At 45.2% G+C, this 22065-nt stretch overlaps 1 protein-coding gene across 4 annotated transcripts in view; it reads right to left on the bottom strand.

Annotated features, from left to right (window-relative positions):
• LOC135890595 (sodium/glucose cotransporter 1-like) overlaps window positions 1–5702 on the bottom strand; it is a 52910-nt gene extending 47208 nt beyond the window's left edge. The window contains exons 1-2 of one of the 4 annotated variants that reach the window (XM_065418008.1): window positions 5613–5702; window positions 2846–2917 (exon numbers count right to left, since the gene is read on the bottom strand). In XM_065418008.1, coding sequence (XP_065274080.1) covers window positions 2846–2917; window positions 5613–5699 — 159 coding nt within the window. In that variant the 5' untranslated portion in view covers window positions 5700–5702. Of the gene's footprint in view, window positions 1–2845; window positions 2918–3240; window positions 3265–5612 lie in introns of those variants that run through there. The other 3 variants (XM_065418007.1, XM_065418009.1, XM_065418010.1) reach the window with 3 other exon arrangements.
• Window positions 5703–22065: the final 16363 nt, after the last annotated feature.

The raw sequence follows: 22065 nt of genomic DNA, 5'->3' as shown, positions 1-22065 counted from the left end.
GCTGGCTACATTGCTTTATGTCCCGGGGGACTTCCCTGTGTAGGGTCTGACCCATGGTGTTTGTGTGTTGTAGACACTGGGCCGGATTCCCCACTGCCTTGCACCTTGAGCCACCATTTGCACCTGTACAAGGTGATCGTGTTTTACACTCACTATTCATAGGTATAAAGAACTATATGAAGTGCAAAGCAGCAGAGAATCAGGCCTAGTGCATTTAGTGAGGCAGGTAGGCAGGTTCTGATTCACCACTGTGTTTGTTATCCAGTTTCACGGCAGTGTCACTCCATTGATTACACAAAACAAATTTGCCTTAAAATAACTTTGAGATTCTCTGTTTCCCAATGGTTTCTATTAGGACCTGAATGTTCTCAATCCTAATCTACTCATGAGATCCTCCTCCTGCTTGGAAAGACAACGCTCTAACACAGGGGTCAGCAACCTTTCAGAAGTGGTGTGCCGAGTTTTCATTTTTCACTCTGATTTAAGGTTTCGTGTGCCAGTCATACATTTTAACGTTTTTAGAAGGTCCCTTTCTATAAGTCTATAATATATAACTAAACTATTGTTGTGTGTAAAGTAAATAAGGTTTTTAAAATGTTTAAGAAGCTTCATTTAAAATTAAATTAAAATGCAGAGCCCCCTGGACCGGTGGCCAGGACCCGGGCAGTGTGAGTGCCACTGAAAATCAGCTCGCGTGCCACCTTTGGCACGCATGCCATTGGTTGCCTACCCCTGCACTAACATGAAAATGGAAATTCCAATCCTGCCCCAATTCAGGCAACACTGAATGGAGACACTGAGAAAGGGGCAGGAATTTCTGAAAGCTGTTCTGAAAATTCCTACAGTCAGTAAATATTTATTTAGTTCTCTAAGGCCCCAATCCTGCAATTGTATCCGTGTGGACAGAGCCCTGCATCAAATCCCACTCAAGTGCAAAGGTCCTGTTGCATGGGTCCAATTGCAGGATCGGGGTAGGTTTTATAACCAATCACTGAAGTTTTCCTTCCAAGATGAACTGCCACGATGATCACGAAAGTACCATATTAGTGACACTCAGAAAATGCATCTATCACAATCTGGGATGCAATCCAGACTAGCGAGAGGTTCCATCACCACCTGCTTTGCTGCTGTAGCTCCCAACCTGGCCACTCATGAACAGCCAAGCAGCATGCACGTCACACCCCGAGTGTCTTTGTATAGCTGCAGCCTTCCAGCTACACACGAGCCACACTCCAGCTTCCAGCAGCCTTGGAACTTGCAGGGTGATCCCAACACACTCCTAGTTCTGAATTTTCCCCAAAACACACACATTCTGCACTGCCCAGCCCTCTCCTGGACAGTCCCATATTAGAGGTCCACTGCCCCGTAAGGGGTCAATGTACAACAGTTTGCTACTTTAATTGGAGTTATCAAACAATTCAGTTTAAACACAACACTGGATTGGTTTTGATTAAAGAATAAATATAGTTTATTTAACTACAAAGGGAGAGGTTTTAAGTGAGCACAAGTACAAGGTATTAAAAAGTCATAAAACGCTTTCTAATGACTACACTTAAACTAGACTTGGTTCAAGGTAAAATCCTTACCACACGTTCCCAGCAACATAGCTGACCAAATTTTAAAGTCAGGATCTCTCACAAAGTCCAAAGGCTGGTTTCTCTGAATTCTTGGGTGAAAGAGAGACAGACGGATAGGGAGAAAAGAAAGCGAGAGGACCTGGGGCGTTTTGCACCTCCTTTTTATAGTCCAGTCACCCTCTGAAATGCATTTTGCTGAAATAAAGTTCCTTCAAGCTGTGGAGATGGAGGCATGGAGTCTCATGGTGAAAGAGGTTCCCTGTTTGTTAAAATGCTGCCAAAGGATGGCCCCTTGACTGGTGATTGCCAGTCAACTTTGATCACACCTGGCTAAAGGCATCAGCTTGTCTTTGAGGTTTACCCCCTCCTCAGACTTGTCTGGTAAACACATTTCAGCCTATGTTCATAACTTTACATATAACATTGTTACATACATTTCATCTTGATATTATTGGCCAGCAAATTATTAGTTTTCAAATGATAGCTCACAAGGCATATTTTGTACAAAGATTATTACAGTGGTGTGTAGGGTGTGAATACAGGGATGCATTCAGTCACAGAACCACATTTATGTAGAAAGATTTCTCCTTTGCCAGGAAGCCTCATTCAATAGAGAGATTGTGACCTAATGGAGAGAGCACTAGACTAACTCAGGAGACTTGGGTTCTAGTCTCAGCCCTTGCTACTGGCCTGCTGGGTGACCTTGGGCAAGTCACTGCACCTCATAGAATCATAAAATATCAGGGTTAGAAGGGACCTCAGGAGGGCCTGTAAATCACCTGTCTGTGAATCACTTTCCCCATCTTAAAACAGGGACAATGACACTTACCTCCTCTGCAAAGTGGTTTTGGAGCTACAGCTGAAATGTGCTGTGTAAGTCCTTGGTACTATTATTATAAATGTAAACTCTGATTTGTTATCAGTAATTTATTATGAACATTCCAGCAAAGGACTAGATTGCACGGCCACAGTGAAAGCAATACAGCAGCACCACAGAAACCACTTCTACAAATCAATTCCTCCCTGTACCTTATACCTAACAGCAATCACCTCACATGAGCCAGGCCCTCGACCAAAAACATTAGGGTCCAGAGAGGTAGTAAGTACAAAACATTCCATAAATGGTGAAAGTGATGTGCAGCCAAACGTTACATGTGGACTAAAAGCACACACACACACACACACACACACACACACACACACACACACACACACACACACACACACACACACACACACACACACACACACACAAAATACGAACTCACCGGCCACCACACCATTTTACGTCCAGCCAGGAAGAATCCTCCCACTGTCTCTCGGTTAGACAAGAACATGGCCTGGAAAAAGAATGACTGGTTAAAATTTTCAGCTCTAAACAGGCAAACTATGCCTGATGGCATAAACAACCAGGGCATCAATGAGAAAGAGGAACCAATATAATGCCCAGAAAGGGCCAGGGAAGAAAGATTTTGAAGGGAATAACATGACCTGACAATGACTGAGCAATGATTCTTATATCAATCTACAAATTAACCATTTCAAGCTTTATTGCTTCAACTTTCATTACACAAAGTCTGCAAAACTCAAATCTAAACATCGCACATGTTAAAATACAATGAACTATACAATAAAAATAAAACACAAGAAATGCATCACTAACCAAGGGCCTTGCCTGCAAACTGTCACTCACAGGAGCACTCCTTGAGGTGAGCAGGCCTCAAAACTGCTGATGTAGCGAGTTTTATGTTCATGCACTAGAAATGCCATACCGAGCTTTCTTACTCAATACTAGTGTGCTCCAGAGATTCCCTGCAGGAATCTACTGCATGGCAATTTAACCTTTCCTGTTCTGATAAGGTACCTGCACTTTTTAGCCTTTCTTCACTGCCACAGAGTAGCAGTTAAGAATTATTTCCCTTACTCTCATTTTATATCTATCAGGAGTGACTTAACAGGAAGTTTCCCTCGCATTTTTCATAGGGCCTGATCCAAAACCCTTTGCAGACGATGGGATTCCCATTCCTTTGAAACAGGCCCAGAGAGGGCATGAGCAAAAGTGAGCCAGATTGCAGATCCGAATATAGATGCAAGAAAATAAACAAACAGGGACATGTTTCACTACATACAATAGTTGAATCAATATTTGTCTAATGGAAAAGGAAAACATTGGTGGAGAGACACATTTAATATTAAGCTTCTTAGCAACTATTCTAAACAAGTAGAAACTTCAATGCTCCAGTGCCTGACATGCCACCTGCCAGCCCTCTTCTGCCCCAGGAGGTTATGTTACAAAGAATTACAGTCAATAATAAATTACAGTAATCATACTTCAGGTCAGATTGTACCTTTAAGGCACAAGCCTGATTCCCTCCCAGAGCTCCCCAAGATGCAATGGAGGCGTTTCTGACACAACACCTCTTAGAGAAGAGCATGCTGCACCCTTCTGAGTCAATGGACAGCTTGGCTGGCTAGAGTGGGCTGATGGGGGGACTCCTGGCCCTGCCTCTTCCCCATTCTTCCCTGCTCCTTTGAGGTTGCTTGCGCCCCAGGGTGCACTAGGAAGAAGCAGTGCTCTCATGAAAGGTATGGGCCCTCAATTGTGTTTTGCTTCTGTGGGAGGTTGGGTTGGTGGGGGGAAATAAATGGACAGGCTGTCTGGTACAATCCAACCCTTGGCATCCAATACACTCAGCCAGAGGTACAGGTGCAGGTACTTCACATCTTCAAAGTGCTGAACAAACATTAACTAGTTCATTGGCATCAAAAGTTAATCACTTTTCAAAACTCTGTCAGGCTGCTAGTGTGGAAGATTTTGTCTGCAGCTGCCTTCTCTGTTCTATGGCATGGACTCCTGGGTTATTTCAGGGGAGTGCACAGGTCACTGAAGGGCAGGTTTCCCTGACTCATTCTGTTAACTGCTGGCTCTTTCCTCAAGGGACTAGAAGAATTTTCCCCGTGGACAGTCTCTGATCTCTCCTCAGATAGAATACAGACTCTGTTCCTGAAAGGGATATCAGCTCTTCAGTCTAGTGACACACAAGTGTTTTCCACTAAGGCAGCATCACAACGAAAATTATCTGCCTTTTTCCTTTGAACATTTCAGTATCTAGACTTACTTTACACATCTGAAGAAGTGAGGTTCTTACCTACGAAAGCTTATGCTCCCAATACTTCTGTTAGTCTTAAAGGTGCCACAGGACCCTCTGTTGCACTTTACACATTACGTGTGAAAGAAATGTTTTTTCTCTAAGGGCTTGTCTACACTAACAATTTGTTTGCAACCAGCTGGGGCGTGAATCTATCCTGCATTATCCTGTCGTGGAGTAACTTCAGTAAAATCCTGTTGACGGAAAGTCATCATTCTCCTGTGTCCAGACCTTGTCTGTGCTCTCATCCACTTCATATCCATCCTGCAGCAATGCCCATCTCCCACTCCATTACCATCTCTCTTCCACCTTTAGCTCTATTCCAATCCCCACCATTTACAACTCAGTCCAGTACTCACCCCCTCCTTCCTACCACAATCAACCCCACTGCAATCCCCATTTACCCCACCTCTCACACTTCACTCCAATTCCTACACCATCATGAATTCCCATTGCGGTTGTCTCTGCTCCAGCACCCCGTCCCTAACCATCCACCACCATTACCATCCCATTCCCACCTCCACCCCCACTCTGTTCTTCACCAGGTCCCCACCTCTAATCTGCTCAAAACTGCACTTCACCATTATCCTGATCTCCATCCATCAGCCATCTCCTATAGTCCCATCCATACAGATATCCCTCCTTCACCCTCACTCCAAGCCCCATCTATGTTCTCCTCCACCACAATCTCATCCTCTTCACCCTCAATCCAGGCCTCATACCAGGTCCTACTTCCCCAGTGAATCCCAAAATAATCTCCATCCTGCCACTTTTTAATCCACCCCCTAATAAAGCAGCACGCAATTTGTATATTTTATTTTACGAAGCCATTTTCCTAGAACCCAATAAACGACATTTTCATTAAGGAAGAAAAATCCAGACATACCCATATTCCCACTGCCAGGGTTACCAAGAAATAGAGGACTATGACCAAGATGTCTGCAGCGTTATTGATTTTTGTGGAGGAGTCCATCCTGCTTGCTTCTTCGGCACCCTTCCTTCTCCTATCCTTATATCACCTTTTGCAAACTTGAGATAACAATAAACCCGTTATCCCCTGCTGTTTTGTTTAATATTTAACTTCAGATTCACTTATTTCCTATGGGGTGCAAGTTGAACCTGGTGCTTTTTCTTGAGCTGTGATTCCCACCAAAAAACTGCTCCCCTATTACAACTGTTGCAGTTTTCATAGGCAAAGGAAGTCCCCAGTTCACATCCGCTGCAGAAGGCGCTCAGTGCAGTTGTAGCCCAAGAGCAGGCATCTGGGAAGCAGTGAGCTGTAGAAGGACTGGCGTGGCCATAACATACTCAGTGTACGCACCTCCCTGTTTGTGGATACTTTTTCTGCAGTCGTGGTTCCTGTAAATCTGGTCATGGAATGAATTGTTTCCTTAAGAACAGGCTGCTTACCAAGACCAAAGGAAGAGTGACCTGACAGTTAGGGAAACACCACGGTTCTCTGAGCTGACACTCCTACTATGCTACCCTCATTCCACCAGGAATATACAATGGAGGTACAGCCCAGGATTTCTGGGAACAAGTCACTTTGATCTCTTACATCTAGATATTTACAGAAGTGTCTGAACCATAAAGAACTGGCTAAGGAACTTGCTGGACCGTTAATGTTGATTTTGAAAAGCCTTGGAACCCTGCGGAAGTTCCAGAAGACTGGTAGAAAGCTAAAGCTGTGCCAATATTTAAAAGGGGCAAACTGGATGGCCCAAGTAATTTTAGGCCGGTCAGTCTGACAGATCCTTAGCAAGATAATGAGTGACTGATGTGGTACTCAATTAATAAAGAATTAGAGGTGGATAATATAATTAATGCTAATCAATATTGGTTTATGGAAAACAGAGCCTATCAAATTAACTTGTTTTTTTTACATGCGATTACAAGTTTGGTTGATAAAGGTAACAGTGTTAATGTAATACAATGGCTCTCAAACTTTCCAGACTACTACACCCCTTTCAGGAGTCTGATTTGTCTTGTATACCCCAAGTTTCATCTCACTTAAAATCTACTTGTATACAAAATCAGACATAAAAATACAAAAGTATCACAGCACAGTAATACTGAAAAAGTGTTTATATGGTAAAAATGAGAAAGTAATTATAAAATAAATCAACTGGAATAGGAATAATGTACTTATATTTCAGTGCATAGTATATAGAGCAGTGTAAATAAGTCATTGTCTGTATGAAATTTTAGTTTCTACTGATTTCGTTAGTGTTTTTTATGTAGTCTGTTGTAAAACTAGGCAAATATCTAGATGAGTTGATATGCCCCCTGGAAGACCTCTGTGTACCCCTGGTTGAGAACCACTGATGTAATATACTTAGACTTCTGTAGGCATTTGACTTGGTATCAACCACATTTTGATTAAAATCTAGAATAATATAAAATTAACATGGCACACATTAAATGTATGAGAAACTGGCTAACTGATAGATCTCAAAATGTTACTGTAATGAGGAATCACCTTCAAGCAGATGTGTTTCCAGCAAGATCTCACAGGGATCAGTTTTTGGCCCTATGCTATTTACCATTTTAATCAATGACCTAGAAGAAAACATAAAACCACCATTGATAAAGTTTGTAAAAGACTCAAATTGGAGGAATGATAAATAATGAAGAGGACAGGTCATGGATAGCGATCTGGATCACTTGGTAAGCTGGGCGCAAGCAAACAATATGAATTTAAATATGTCTACAGGTAAATCTACACTTTCTAGGAACAAAGAACGTAGGAGGTACTTAAAGGATGGGGGACTCTCTCCTGGGAAGAAGTCACTCTGAAAAAGATTTGCGGGTAGTGGTGGATAATAAGCTGAGTGTGAGCTTCCAGTGCATCGCTGTGGCCAAAAGGGCTAATGCAAACCTTGTAAGCATAAACAAGGAAACCTCAAGTAGGAATAGAGAAGTGACTTTACCTCTGTATTTGGCACTGATGTGACCATTCCTAGAATACTGCATCCAGTTCTGGGGCCCACAATTCAAGAAGGATGTTGATAAATTGGAGAGGGCTCAGAGAAGAGCCATGACAACAATTAAAGGACTATGTAGACTCAAGTATCAGAGGGGTAGCCGTGTTAGTCTGAATCTGTAAAAAGCAACAGAGGGTCCTGTGGCACCTTTAAGACTAACAGAAGTATTGGGAGCATAAGCTTTCGTGGGTAAGAACCTCACTTCTTCAGATGCAAGTAATGGAAATCTCCAGAGGCAGGTATAAATCAGTGTGGAGATAACGAGGTTAGTTCAATCAGGGAGGGTGAGGTGCTCTGCTAGCAGTAGAGGTGTGAACACCAAGGGAGGAGAAACTGCTTCTGTAGTTGGATAGCCATTCACAGTCTTTGTTTAATCCTGATCTGATGGTGTCAAATTTGCAAATGAACTGGAGCTCAGCAGTTTCTCTTTGGAGTCTGGTCCTGAAGTTTTTTTGCTGTAAGATGGCTACCTTAACATCTGCTATTGTGTGGCCAGGGAGGTTAAAGTGTTCTCCTACAGGTTTTTGTATATTGCCATTCCTGATATCTGACTTGTGTCCATTTATCCTCTTGCGTAGTGACTGTCCAGTTTGGCCAATGTACATAGCAGAGGGGCATTGCTGGCACATGATGGCATATATAACATTGGTGGACGTGCAGGTGAATGAGCCGGTGATGTTGTAGCTGATCTGGTTAGGTCCTGTGATAGTGCTGCTGGTGTAGATATGTGGGCAGAGTTGGCATCGAGGTTTGTTGCATGGGTTGGTTCCTGAGTTAGAGTTGTTATGGTGCGGTGCGTGGTTGCTGGTGAGAATATGCTTAAGGTTGGCGGGTTGTCTGTGGGCGAGGACTGGCCTGCCTCCCAAGGTCTGTGAAAGTGAGGGGTCATTGTCCAGGATGGGCTGTAGATCACTGATGATGCGTTGGAGAGGTTTAAGCTGAGGGCTGTAGGTGATGGCCAGTGGAGTTCTGTTGGTTTCTTTTTTGGGCCTGTCTTGTAGCAGGAGGCTTCTGGGTACACGTCTGGCTCTGTTGATTTGTTCCTTTATTTCCTTGTGTGGGTATCGTAGTTTTGAGAATGCTTGGTGAAGATCTTGCAGGTGTTGGTCTCTGTCTGAGGGGTTGGAGCAGATGCGGTTGTACCTCAGTGCTTGGCTGTAGACGATGGATCGTGTGGTGTGTCCAGGGTGGAAGCTGGAGGCATGAAGGTAGGCATAGCGGTCGGTGGGTTTTCGGTATAGGGTGGTGTTAACGTGGCCATTGCTTATTTGTACTGTGGTGTCCAGGAAGTGGACCTCCCGTGTAGATTGGTCCAGGCTGAGGTTGATGGTGGGGTGGAAGCTGTTGAAATCATGGTGGAATTCTTCCAGGGTCTCCTTCCCATGGGTCCAGATGATGAAGATGTCATCAATGTAGCGTAGGTAGAGAAGGGGCGTGAGTGGACGAGAGCTGAGGAAGCGTTGTTCCAGGTCAGCCATAAAGATGTTGGCATATTGTGGGGCCATGCGGGTGCCCATAGCGGTGCCACTGGTCTGGAGGTATATATTGTCACCAAATTTGAAATAATTGTGCGTGAGGATAAAGTCACAGAGCTCAGCAATAAGTTGTGCTGTGTCATCATCAGGGATACTGTTCCTGACAGCTTGTATTCCATCTGTGTGTGGGATGTTTGTGTAGAGAGCCTCTACATCCATGGTGGCTAGGATGGTGTTTTCTGGGAGGTCACCAATGCATTGTAGTTTTCTCAGGAAATCTGTGGTGTCACGGAGATAGCTGGGAGTGCTGGTGGCGTAGGGTCTGAGTAGGGAGTCCACATATCCAGACAGTCCTTCAGTGAGAGTGCCAATGCCCGAGATGATGGGGCGTCCAGGATTTCCAGGTTTGTGGATCTTGGGTAGTAGATAGAATAACCCCGGTCGGGGCTCTAAGGGTGTGTTGATTTGTTCCTGTGTTAGTGTAGGGAGTGTCCTGAGTAGATGGTGCAGTTTCTTAGTGTATTCCTCAGTGGGATCTGAGGAAAGTGGCCTGTAGAATTTGGTATTGGAGAGTTGTCTGGTGGCCTCCTTCTGGTAGTCAGACCTGTTCATGATGACAACAGCACCTCCTTTATCAGCCTCTTTGATGATAATGTCAGGGTGGTTTCTGAGGCTGTGGATGGCATTGCGTAGACATATGATGGCATATGTAGACTCAAGGTGATCCATCTATTTAGCTTAACAAAGACCAGATTAAGGGGTGACTTGATAACCATTTATAAGTACCTACATGGAGAACAAATATTTAATAATAGGCTCTTCAATCTCTCAGAGAAAGATATAATGTGATCCAATGGCTAGAAGTTGAAACAAGACAAATTCAGACTGGAAAGAAGGCATAAAACTTTAACAGTGAGGGAAATTAACCATTGGTACAATTTACCAAGGGTTGTGGTGGATACTCCATAACTGGCAATTTTTAAATCAAGATTGGATGTTTTTCCTAAAGATCTTAAAAGGGTTTATGGGGAGTTCTATGCCTGTGTTATCCAGGTCAGACTAAATGATCACAGTGGTCCCTTGTGGCCTGGAATCTACGAATAAAGTTGAGATTCAGACATCAACATCCCAGAAGTGAACACAGTTCAGGCTGTTCAGAACCAGGGTTTTTGCTCTGCCCACTGTCACCAATTATCAAGTTATAATTCCAGATGCCAATGGCACCAAAGTTCAGCAGTGCTTAGGTCAGGTCCCATCTCCAGTTATTTATTCTTTCTTGGGCTTCAAAATTAAACCAAACAAAATGACCTGATGCAAAAGAGAACTCAGATGTGGGGCAGGTTGTGACTCAACAGAGTTTCTAAATCAGTCAGAAACAGACCATTAAAAGGGAAGTTTCCTCTGGAGATTCCTGTGGTCATCTCTGATTGAGCAGGAGGTGGGTATCACAGCCATTATCAGAGGAGTGCAGGAAATGTAGGCAACAGGCACAGGCATGGGGGGCGGGTGCCATAGGCTGGGGGAGGCTGTGCCTCCCCAAACAGCCAGGCATGGCCCTGCCCACGCTCCGCCCCTAGCCCCACCTCCTGCTTCACGCTCTGCGTGCAGCTCCAGTCCCCCAGTGCTGGCTCCAGCTGCACCACCCACCATCCTGGCTCTCCCGGGCTGGGGGAGGGCTGCGGCCGCATGCCACCCACCCTCCCGGCGCTGACGGCTAGCTTCCCCCAGCCAGCAGTTCACACCCCGCCCATGGGCACAGGTACAAGAATTTCAGGGCTCTGGGGATATTTGAAAAAGTGTTGTCTCTACCTCTACTTTGCCCCATGCAATCACAATTCATTTACAGTTCAGTAGACTGCCTGCCAAAAACTGATTGCCTCATGACATTTATTCTAAACAGTACATACAAAGCACAATGGGCTTGATTGTGATCTTATACTGGTTATACATCATTGACTGGCGGAATTACTCCAGATTTTCAGTAGTGCTTGGAATCCTTTCCAAGGTATAATTGTTCTACGACAGTTAGCCTTTTTTCCAGTAATTAGTAGCTAAACAGGAGAGAGTGTCTATATCTAAAAGATCATCAGAAAGAACCATTAATCTGAAATTATAGCGTAAAAGAAGAACTCCATCTTTTTCATCTATACACTGCAATGCAATTTAAGCACCTACAAATTTACAAGATGCTGTCCCCCAATATTTTAAGGCATCTCTTCTTCAGCAGAGACCTCAGTTTGTTCTATAAACAGGTTGTGAAATTACTAGTTTTAAATCCAATAGGGAAAAAATAATCCTAAAAGCTGGTGAGCACCCACAATTCTACAACATTTTGTAAACACAACCTCTCTTGTTGTCTGCTCCAGAGAAAGGTCTTATTTACTAACCCTACTTACTAGGCAACAGTTTGTCTAAGGTAGGATGTAGCTGGCCTTTCATACAAAGGCTGATGCAAATGGATTCCCATGTGTCCTTGTAACATGAATTGTTTCATTTTCACTCATTCTTAATTCATGAATTGAATTCCAGTTTCAGCTCCTGTAGCCACAACAAACTCTGACAAAAGAAAATAGGAGGTTCTTGGGCCTGATTCTCCACTGCCTTGCCCATTGCGTTGTCATCCACCCCTGTGCAAACTGTCACCAAAGAGACTGTAAGATGCTACTATTGGTATAAATGACTGTAGACTTCTGCTTTACACCCACTCCACACACTTTGGCCAGGTCTAGATGACTCCACAACATGCAAAGACAGGAGAGACTCAGACTGCTGTATTGGTTTGGTTCTGCTTTCTCCTTATCAGGTACAGATGTAACTGAGACACTCATTACAGTGTCAGGAAAAGACTGGCTGTGATAATCACAATACTTGTGCCTCCATATTCTCCAGAACCTGCAGTTCATATGGAATCCCCCAGAGGCATCGTACTCAGCAGAATGTCAGCACTGCACAGCCTTTCACACACACAGCACAGACAAAGTAGTCTGTGGAATTCACTGCTGCAGGTGATCTGACACTCAAGTACTCTAGCTGATTTAAAAAAAAAAAATCTGGCCAACAACAACGTTTGTATTTATGCATGCAAAGCTAGGAGCAAATAAAATTCATGCTGCAAAGTGGGAGCTTCTCAGCAGGGGGCAGGAAAGAGACTTCCACCCCACACTCCTGAGCAGGGCATTCACAATTAGCTAGGTCCATTACTGGACATTTTCATCTTCCTGAAATACCAGCTCCAAAACTAGGCTCTACTGTAGGGGTGGGCAAACTTTTTGGCCCGAGGGCCACATTGGGGTTGCGCAACTGTATGGAGGGCCAGGTAGGGAAGCCTGTGCCTCTCCAAACAGCCTGGCCCCTGCCCCCATCCACCCCCTCCCACTTCCCGCTCCTTGACTGCCCCCCTCAGAACCCCCAACCCATCCAACCCCCCCTGCTCCTTGGCCCTAACCACCCCCTCCCAGGACCCCCACCCCCATCCAACCCCCCTGCTCCCTGTACCCTGACTGCCCCGACCCCATCCACATCCCCGCCCTCTGACAGGCCCCCCGGGACTCCCACTCCAAACCCTCCCTGTTCCCCATCCCCTGACAGCCCCCCCAGAACCTCTGCCCCATCCAACTGCCCCCTCCTCCCTGACTGCTCCCCAGGACTCCCCGCTCCCTTACCCAACCCCCCCGCTCCCCGCCCCCTTACCAGCAGCAGGAGGTCGCAGCCACGACACCTGGCCAGAGCCAACTGTGCTCCCCAAGCTGCCCAGCGGGAGCGGCGGACCAGAGCGTGGTGGTGTGGCTTTGGAGGAGGGGGGACAGCGGGGAAGGGGCCGGGGACTAGGCTCCCCGGCCGGGAGCTCAGGGGCCAGGCAGGACGGTCCCGCGGGCCGGATGTGGCCCGCAGGCCGTAGTTTGCCCACGTCTGCTCTACTGGAAGCAGGACACCAGACTTGAGTGACCAGTAATGGATTCACTATGGAAAATCCTACATTCCTTCTTATGGGCCCATTTCGACTCCCTTTAAGTCAAAGAGACTTTCCATTTATTTTAATGGAAGTGGGATCAGTCTCTATAGACTGTATACAGCAGTGGTTCTCAAAGCCGGTCTGCTGCTTGTTCAGGGAAAGCCCCTGGCGGGCCGGGCCGATTTGTTTACCTGCTGCATCCGTAGGTTCGGCCGATCACGGCTCCCACTGGCCGCGGTTCGCCGCTCCAAGCCTGGGACCGGCTTTGAGAACCACTGGTATACCGCATAACATGCAGAACTGGGTAAGAGTCCTGAGTCCAGCCTATGCTGACTGCTTCTCTCTGGATTCAGTTTGGTGGTTGCTAATCCATCATGGAGATGACACACTCAGGGTTAGATTAACTCTAGCCTTGCACAGGTAGGGAAGAGGGTACAAAAAACCCTGTGCCTCTGTTTACAAGTAGCGATAATGGATTTTTTGCCTATAACTTTAGAGACAGAGAAATTCTGCATCCTACATCTAGGAGGCAAGCTGCCAGCATGCTTGTCTTGTGAAGGGGAGGGAGGGAGCACAGCCAACCTGGCTTTTAAATGCTGGAAGAGAGATTTTTGGGTGAGACAACCTTTATGAGTAGCTACCTAATTCACAGCCATGAAAAACATATCAAAGACTGTGAAATCTGGTCTTTTGTGTGCTTTTCCCTTTACTATACCGATTTCACAGGAGAGACCAGAGTTTCTCAAACTGGAGATCCTGATGCAAAAGGGTGTTGCAGGGGGATTACAAGGTTATTGGGGGGGGGGGGGATCGTGGTATTACCATCCTTACTTCTGTGCTGCCTTCAGAGCTGAGCGGCCAGAGTTGTTGCTAGAGAACTTGCTGGGGCCTTCCTTGCACCAGAAGATGTTTCTTTAAATTCTGAAAAGGTCATAAGGCCTGGTTTCATTTAAGTCAAAGACAAAACTTCATGGATGTCACTGGTGCCATATCAGGCTAGTGATCATAAGCCCTGGCACCATCATCTGCAGTGCTTCAGTGCCCTTCTTCGGTGCCTCATATTTCTGTTTAATAACAAAGGCAAAGTTTCTGAAAAGCTGAGAGGAGATCAGGAGTCTGCAGAGCAACATTCAGAGAACTCCAGCCACTGGTAAGCTTTGGAACTTGCTTTTAACATTAAGTCTGCACCTGTATTTATTTTTAATGTACGCAGTCCTAAAAATATAGATATACAGTCTGGAGCATTAACATTGTATAAATTATTAAAGGTATTTCTTTTTTGTATGTTTCTGAAATGAATGCTGATGAAAGGAGCTGAATTGACAATTCTGAAGAGCAAAGTCCTCTATTCCACTCCAGTATGGGCAGCACCAACAGACCTCAGCCTGCTTCGTGAATTTGCCTCAACCCTGCCTTGGAGGGGGACCAACCTTAATGGCCAGAGGGGGGGTTAGTTTCCACCTCCTTACGTTCCATGGCATCTCTGGTGAGACTGTTAATGAGGGTACCAACTGGCATGATGGTGATTTTAATAATGATAGATGAAGACTGGTGGTTGTTTTAGGGCTACAGACACCTACACCTGTCTATCAGAACTTTGAACTGAGACTACCCAATTATCTCACCTATAGTTTATAAACCATTAATCATCCATCAGATGGCAATGACTTCGAGTCACTATCAACATAGACTGCATTTGACCATATAAAGTTAAAAGGCAGAAGATTCTGTATCCTATACTTTTGGGTCACCCAGTTCCCTGTTTCTGTTACATATTCCAGAGAATCTTTTGTTTCATGTGCATTCTAATGCATCATCCTGCCCTACCATAAGACCACTACAACACTTCAATAGAATAATAGGGAAGAGGGAGCCTCCCTACTTTTTTGTTCATTACAAGAAAAATCAAATGGTTAATCCATCAACATGAACCCATCAGCATCTCAGCATTCTGGCCAGAAGATATAGGAACTATACGGACACTCTGAAAGAAATATACCTGACAATAGTGCAAAAAGGGACTAAACTTACACGTACCAAGATGGAAAAAGTAGCAAATAAGCTTTGTACTAAATGGGGCTGAAGGAGAGGAGGTAAGGCTGAAAATGCCACGGAGTTTTGTCATATCCCTGGGAATAAGTAATCTAATTAAGGGCAGATAAATGTTGACGAGATAGTTTAGTGGACTCTAAACTCCATAGCACAGCATACAAAAAGGACAAGAAGTGTTGGAACACAGTCTTTCATGCAAGGTACTGGATAATTAGATCATTTACACACTCATACTGTAGTTCAAACTGTGTCATCTGATAGAACAAGGTAAGAGTGCTGCCATATGCCCTGTAGAAACCTGACTAGCAATTACAGGCAGTATTTACACAGTACCCAAAGGTAACTGAAGCTGCTGGGAGTTGTGCCCCAATTCTGTGCTCAGCAGGAGCTCTGAGGAGCTAACCTGCAGCACTGCTAATCAGGGAACAGGAGCTCATTGGAAATAAAGCCTAGTTTCTGCTTTCTGGGCTTGGTTTTCACTAGAAAATTAAGTCACGCATGAGGACTTATTAACATACCTGAAGTTAAATATGACTTAACAGTCAGCGTAGACCAGGATCTGAAACCCAACGGCCATGTCGGCAGGCTGTGGGTAAACCTTACTGAAACCAGTTACCTTTGACCAGTGGACAAAGCTACATATGACTTGTCCCCATCTACACTGATTGCAAAGTTATGTGCTACATCACAGCAGTTAAAGCAACTACTCAAGTTCATGTTCTAAGATGACCTGATTTTCTAGTGAAGACAAGCCCCCCTGAGTTAATTCACTGTGGGTTCTTGACTAGGTTTGATCATTCCTGACTTGTGGAGCTGGCAGGCCTCTTACTGACTCCCACTGATGTTGTATAAATGAATACATTTTCTGAACGACTTATGCTGAACACAAACCCAGGTTATATCTTCTCCCCTCAGCCCCACCTCAATCCATCCATATATCCCAGAACTAATACTACATCAGTGGTTTTCAACCTTTTTTTCCATTTGCGGAATCCTAAACATTTTCAAATGGAGCTGTAGACCGCTTTGGAAATCTTAGACATAGTCTGTGGACCCCAAGGGTCTGTGGACCACAGGTTGAAAACCACTGCTCTAAATAGTACTTTTAAAAATACCTCCTGCCAAAAGAGGATGCATCTGTTTGGGCAGTGGGAAGGTTGTTAGGCTCCTTAACTCTAAAATATAAGGTATGGCCTTCAGTACTTCCCTCTTGACTAAGAAAGACCCACAGCCCTCCTTCTAGAGCAGAGGTGGGCAAACTACGGCCCGCGGGACCGTCCTGCCCGGACTTTGAGCTCCCAGCTGGGGAGGCTAGCCCCTGGCCCCTCCCCTGCTGTCCCCCCTCGCCCGCAGTCTCAGCTTGCCGTGCTGCCAGCACTCTGGGTGGCAGGGCTGTGAGCTCCTGCCGGGCAGCGCAGCTGTGAGAGCCACCGGCCTGCCCCGGTGCTCTAGGCTGCGCGGCGGCATGGCTGGCTCCGTGCGGTGCGGTTGCCAGTCCTGGTGCTCTGAGTGGCATGGTAAGGGGGTGGGGAGCGGGGCGGGGGGAGGTTGGATAAGGGGCAAGGAGTTCCGGGGGTAGTTGGGGACAGGGAGCGGTTGGATAGGCATGGGAGTCCCGGGGGGGTTTGGCAGGGGTGTGGATAGGGGTCAAGGCAGTCCAGGGACATGGGAGGTTGAATAGGGGTGGGGTCCCAGGGGGCAGTTAGGGGCAGGGGGTCCCGGGAGGGGGCGGCCAGGGACAAGGAGCAGGGGGAGTTGGATGGGTCGGGGGTTCTGAGGGGAGCAGTCATGGGGCGGGAAGTGGGAGCGGGCTGATAGGGGGTGGGGGCCAGGCTATTTGGGGAGGCACAGCCTTCCCTACCCAGCCCTCAATACAGTTTTGGAACCCTCAGGCCCAAAAGTTTACCTACCCCTGTTCTAGAGCTTGGACTGATCTTCTCCTGGGTCCTTTTAATTCACCCTTCACCAGCTCCACTCAGGCTAGCAACAAGTCTGTCATTAACAGAACTCATTGGAGTCTCTCCCCTGGTAGCCCAAAACAAACCAGTTTTAAACTGGGCCTAGCCCAGGTTTTACCTGGCTGCAGCTCAGCCTTCTGCCTTCCACACTCCCTGCAGGAGCCTTTCTTCCTCTGTGCAGTTTCTTGAGCTTCCCCCCTTCATTTCAGCTTTCTGCTACTCTGAGGGTACGTCTACACTTACCTCCGGGTCCGACGGCAGGCAATCGATGTTCTGGGATCGATTTATCGCGTCTTGTCTAGACGCGATAAATCGATCCCGGAAGTGCTCGCCGTCGACGCCGGTACTCCAGCTCGGCGAGAGGAGTACGCGGCATCGACGGGGGAGCCTGCCTGCAGCGTCTGGACCCGCGGTAAGTTCGGACTAACGTACTTCGAATTCAGCTACGTTATTAACGTAGCTGAATTTGCGTACCTTAGTCCGAAGTGGGGGGGTAGTGTGGACCAGGCCTGAGAAGCAGCTAATCCAACCCAGGTTTGCCTCTTTAGTAATCAGGGTTGGCTAGCCCCAAGCCCTCCAGCCCTTAAGAGGCAAGATACCCTGCTACAAAGCTACTAGAAGAATTTTAACAGAATTGGCTAGATCCCCATGATTCAGTCCTCTGTTACTTGATGATCAATAGTGTGTGCAGCCTGTCGTTCTGAGAGGAGGGAAACCAAAGATGTGAATGGTTCATATGGCAAAAGCATTATGTGGGCTTTCTCAGATGGATACAATGCTACCCAAATCTTGCTTACAAAACTCCATACAACTTATTTTCAGCCACCTCACCCAGGTTTAGCAGAAGTATAACATATGGGCTCCACCTAAGGATGGATTCCACCTATATCAAAATGGAACCAGATTGCCGGCATGTAAAATTAAAAAGGTTGTAGAGGTGCTTTTAAACTAAGGGCTGAGGGAAAGCCTAAAGGTCCAGAGGATCACACCATTCAGATAGACACATCCCTTAGCAGATGATTTATTAAAGGGGACACTCTATTTCTTTTCAGTTCTTATCTGTATTTTATCCACTTCTATCCTCTCCTTTTTACTATGATATAGTCAAACAAAAAGGAGTCCCATTCAATTACATCTCATGAAGGTAGACAACCAAATACTGACTAATTTTGTAAGTACTTATACACAACTGCAAAAAGTCTAAATACTCAGATGGGTGAACTTGAGTGCCTGGTATTAAACGAGGATATTGATATAATAAGCATCGCAGAAACTTGGTGGAACGATGACAATGAATGGGACACAGTAATTCCAGGGTACAAAATATATAGGAATGACAAAGTAGGTCATTCTCATAGGAGAGTGGCACTACATGTGAAAGAAAGCATACAGTCAAATATAGCAAAAATCTTAAATGAATCAAACAGTGCCATAGAATCTCTATCGATAGAAATTCCATGCTTAAACAATAAGAGCATAGCAGCAGGAATATATTATTGATCACCTGATTGGGATGGTGACAGTGATTGTGAAAGGCTCGGGGAGATTAGAGACTATAAGAACAAAAAAACCAGTAATGCTGGGAGATTTCAACTATCCCCATATTGACTGGGAACATATCACCTCAGGATAGGAAGCAGAGATAAGTTCTAGACACCATTAATTACTGCTTTTTGAAGCAGCTAGTCCTGGAATCCACAAGGGGAGAGGCAATTCTTGATTTAGTCCTAAGTGGAGCACAGGATCTGGTCCAAGAGGTGAATATAGTTGAACTGCTCAGTAATAGCGGCCATAATATAATAAATCTAACATTATTGTAGGGAGGAAAATATCAAAGAAATCCACCACGGTAGCATTTAACTTCAAAAAGGGGAACAGCACAGAAATGAGGCGGCTAGTTAAATGGAAATTAAAAGGAACAGTCACAAGAGTGAAATGCCTGCAAGCTGCATGGAATTTTTTTTTAAACACCATAATAGAGGCTCACACTATATATACACACCCCAAATAAAAAAAAAAAGTAAGAGGACCAAAAAAAAACCCCGTCACCATGGCTAAAAAGAGTAAGACAGGCAGTTAGAAACAAAAAGATATCCTTTAAACACTGACAGTCAAATATTACTGAGGAAAATAGAAAGGAGTATAAGTTCTGGCAAGTCAAATGTAAAACTATAATTAGTCAGGCCAAAAAAGAATTTGAAGAGCACCTAGTAAAAGGCACAAAAACTAACAGCATTTTTTTTAAGTACATCAGAAGCAGGAAACCTGCCAAACAGTCAGTGGACTGACTGGACGATCAAGGTGCTAAAGGAGCACTCAAAGAAGAGAAGAACATTGCGGAGAAGCTAAATGAATTCTTTGCATCGGTCTTCATTGAAGAGGATGTGAGAGAGATTCCTACACCTAAGCCATTCTTTTAAGGTGACAGAGCTGAGGAACAGTCTCAGATTGAGGTGTCAATAGAGGTTTTGGAACAACTTGATAAATTAAACACAAATAAGTCACCAGGACCAGATGGTATTCATCCAAAAGTTCTGAAGGAACTCAAATATGAAATAACAGAATTATTAACTGTGGTATGCAACCTATTGCTTAAATCAGCCTCTGTACCAGATGACTGGCAGATAGCTAATGGGACACCAATTTTTAAACAACACTCCAGAGGCCATCCTGGCAATTACCCACCAATAAGCCTAACTTACGTACCAGGGAAATTGGTTAGAACTATAGTAAAAAACCACAATTATCAGACACATAGATGAACAAGATATGTTGGAATAACGAGGAGTCCTTGTGGCACCTTAGAGACTAACAAATTTATTTGGGCATAAGCTTTCGTGGGCAAAAACCCACTTCATCAGATGCATGGAGTGAAAAATACAGTAAGCAGTATATATATATTACAGCACATGAAAAGATGGGAGTTGCCTTACCAAGTGGGGGGTCAGTGCTAATGAGGCCAAGTCAATTAAGGTGGAAGTGGCCTATTCTCAACAGTTGACAAGAAGGGGTGAATATCAACAGAGGGGAAATTACCTTTGTAGTGCTAATGAGGCCAATGCAATCCAGGTGGATGTCGCCCATTCCCAACAGTTGACAAGAAGGTGTGAGTATCAGCAGAGGGAACATTACTTTTTGTAGTGACCCATCCACTCCCAGATATGTTGGGGAAGAGTCAATAAAGCTTTTTTTAAAGGGAAATCATGCCCACTAATTTATTAGAATTCATTGAGGGGGGTCAATAAACATGTGGACAAGGGTGATCCAGTGGATATAGTGTACTTGGACTATCAGAAAGCCTTTGACAAGGTCCCTCACCAAAGGCTCTTAAGCAAAGCAAGGGGTCATGGCATAAGAGGGAAGGTTTTCTCATGGATCAGTCACTGGTTAAAATATAGTAAACAAAGAGTAGGAACAAACAGTAAGTTTTCACATTGGAAAGAGGTAAATAGCAGGGTCCCCCAAGGATCTGTACCAGGACCAGTGCTGTTCAACATATTCATAAATGATCTGGGAAAGAGGGTAAACAGTGAGGTGGCAAAGTTTGCAGATGATACAAAATTACTCAAGGTAGTTAAGTCCAAAGCGGATTGCGAAGGGTTATAAAGTGATCTCACAAAACTGGGGGACTGGGCAACAAAATGGCAGATGAAATTCAGTGTTGATAAATGCAAAGTAATGCACACCGGAAAACATAGTCCCAACTATACATACAAAATGATGAGGTCTACATTAGCCGTTACCACTCAAGAAAAAGACCTTGGAGTCATCATGGGTAATTCTCTGAAAACATCCACTCCATGTGCAGCGGCAGTCAAAAAAGCGAACAGAATGTTGGGAATCATTAAGGATGGGATAGATAATAAGACCGAAAATATCATATTGCCTCTATATAAATCTATGGTATGCCCACATCTTGAATACTGCATACAGTTCTGGTAACCCCATCTCAAAAAAGATATATTAGAATTGGAAAAAGTACAGAGGGCAACAAAAATGATAAGGGATATGGAACAGCTTCCACCTGAGGAGAGATTAAAAAGACTTAGACTGTTCAGCTTGGAAAAGAGATGACTAAGGGAGGGATATGTTAGAGGTCTGTAAAATCATGAATGGTGTGGAGAATGTGAATAAGGAAGTGTTACTTACTCCTTCACATAACACAAGAATCAGGGGTCTCTCAATGAAATTAATAGGCAGCAGGTTTAAAACAAACATAAGGAAGTACTTCTTCACACAATACACAGTCAACCTGTGGAATTCATTGCCAGGAGATGCTGTGAAGGCCAAAGTATAACTGGGTTCAAACAAGAATTAGATAAATTCATGGAGGATACATGGCTATTAGCCAAGATGGTCAGGGATGCAACCCCATGCTCTGGGTGTCCCTAAACCTCTGACTGCTAGAAGCTGGGAGTGAATGACATGGGATGGATCACTCAAAATTACCCTCTTCTATTCACTCACTCTGAAATATCTGGCACTGGTTAGATGGACCATTGATCTCACCCAGTATGGCCATTCTTATGTTTGTATATAATCAATATTATAGTTGATGTAACTTGGCTAGATTTGAGAATCAGTTCTCATTGGTTGTCATTTGGCAAAAGACAGATCCTTTAAAATATCTCTGTCTTTAAGACAGGCTTTTTGGCCGCCCCAAACAAACAAACAAAAAAAACCCTGCGGCTGGGCCGGAGCGCGGGTGCAGGGGGACCGGCTAGCAGGGGGGAGGGGGAGGGAGCGGGCGGGAGAGAGAGAACGGGGACGGCCAGGGCTACAGCGGGGCGCTGCCACGCGGCCCCTCCCGCTGCGCCGCGCCGCCTGCCGCAAGGGCTCTGCTCCGGTCGGCGGGGAGGGAAGGACGAGGACTGTCCTGCCGGGCTTGCTGCAGGGCGCTCCCGTCCTCCGCGCCGCT

The sequence above is a fragment of the Emys orbicularis genome, chromosome 16 (genome assembly GCF_028017835.1).
Source record: "Emys orbicularis isolate rEmyOrb1 chromosome 16, rEmyOrb1.hap1, whole genome shotgun sequence".
NCBI classification, from domain to species: Eukaryota; Metazoa; Chordata; order Testudines; family Emydidae; genus Emys; species Emys orbicularis.
Note: the sequence above shows the minus strand (reverse complement) of the source record. Positions and strands in the feature narration are given on the sequence as shown.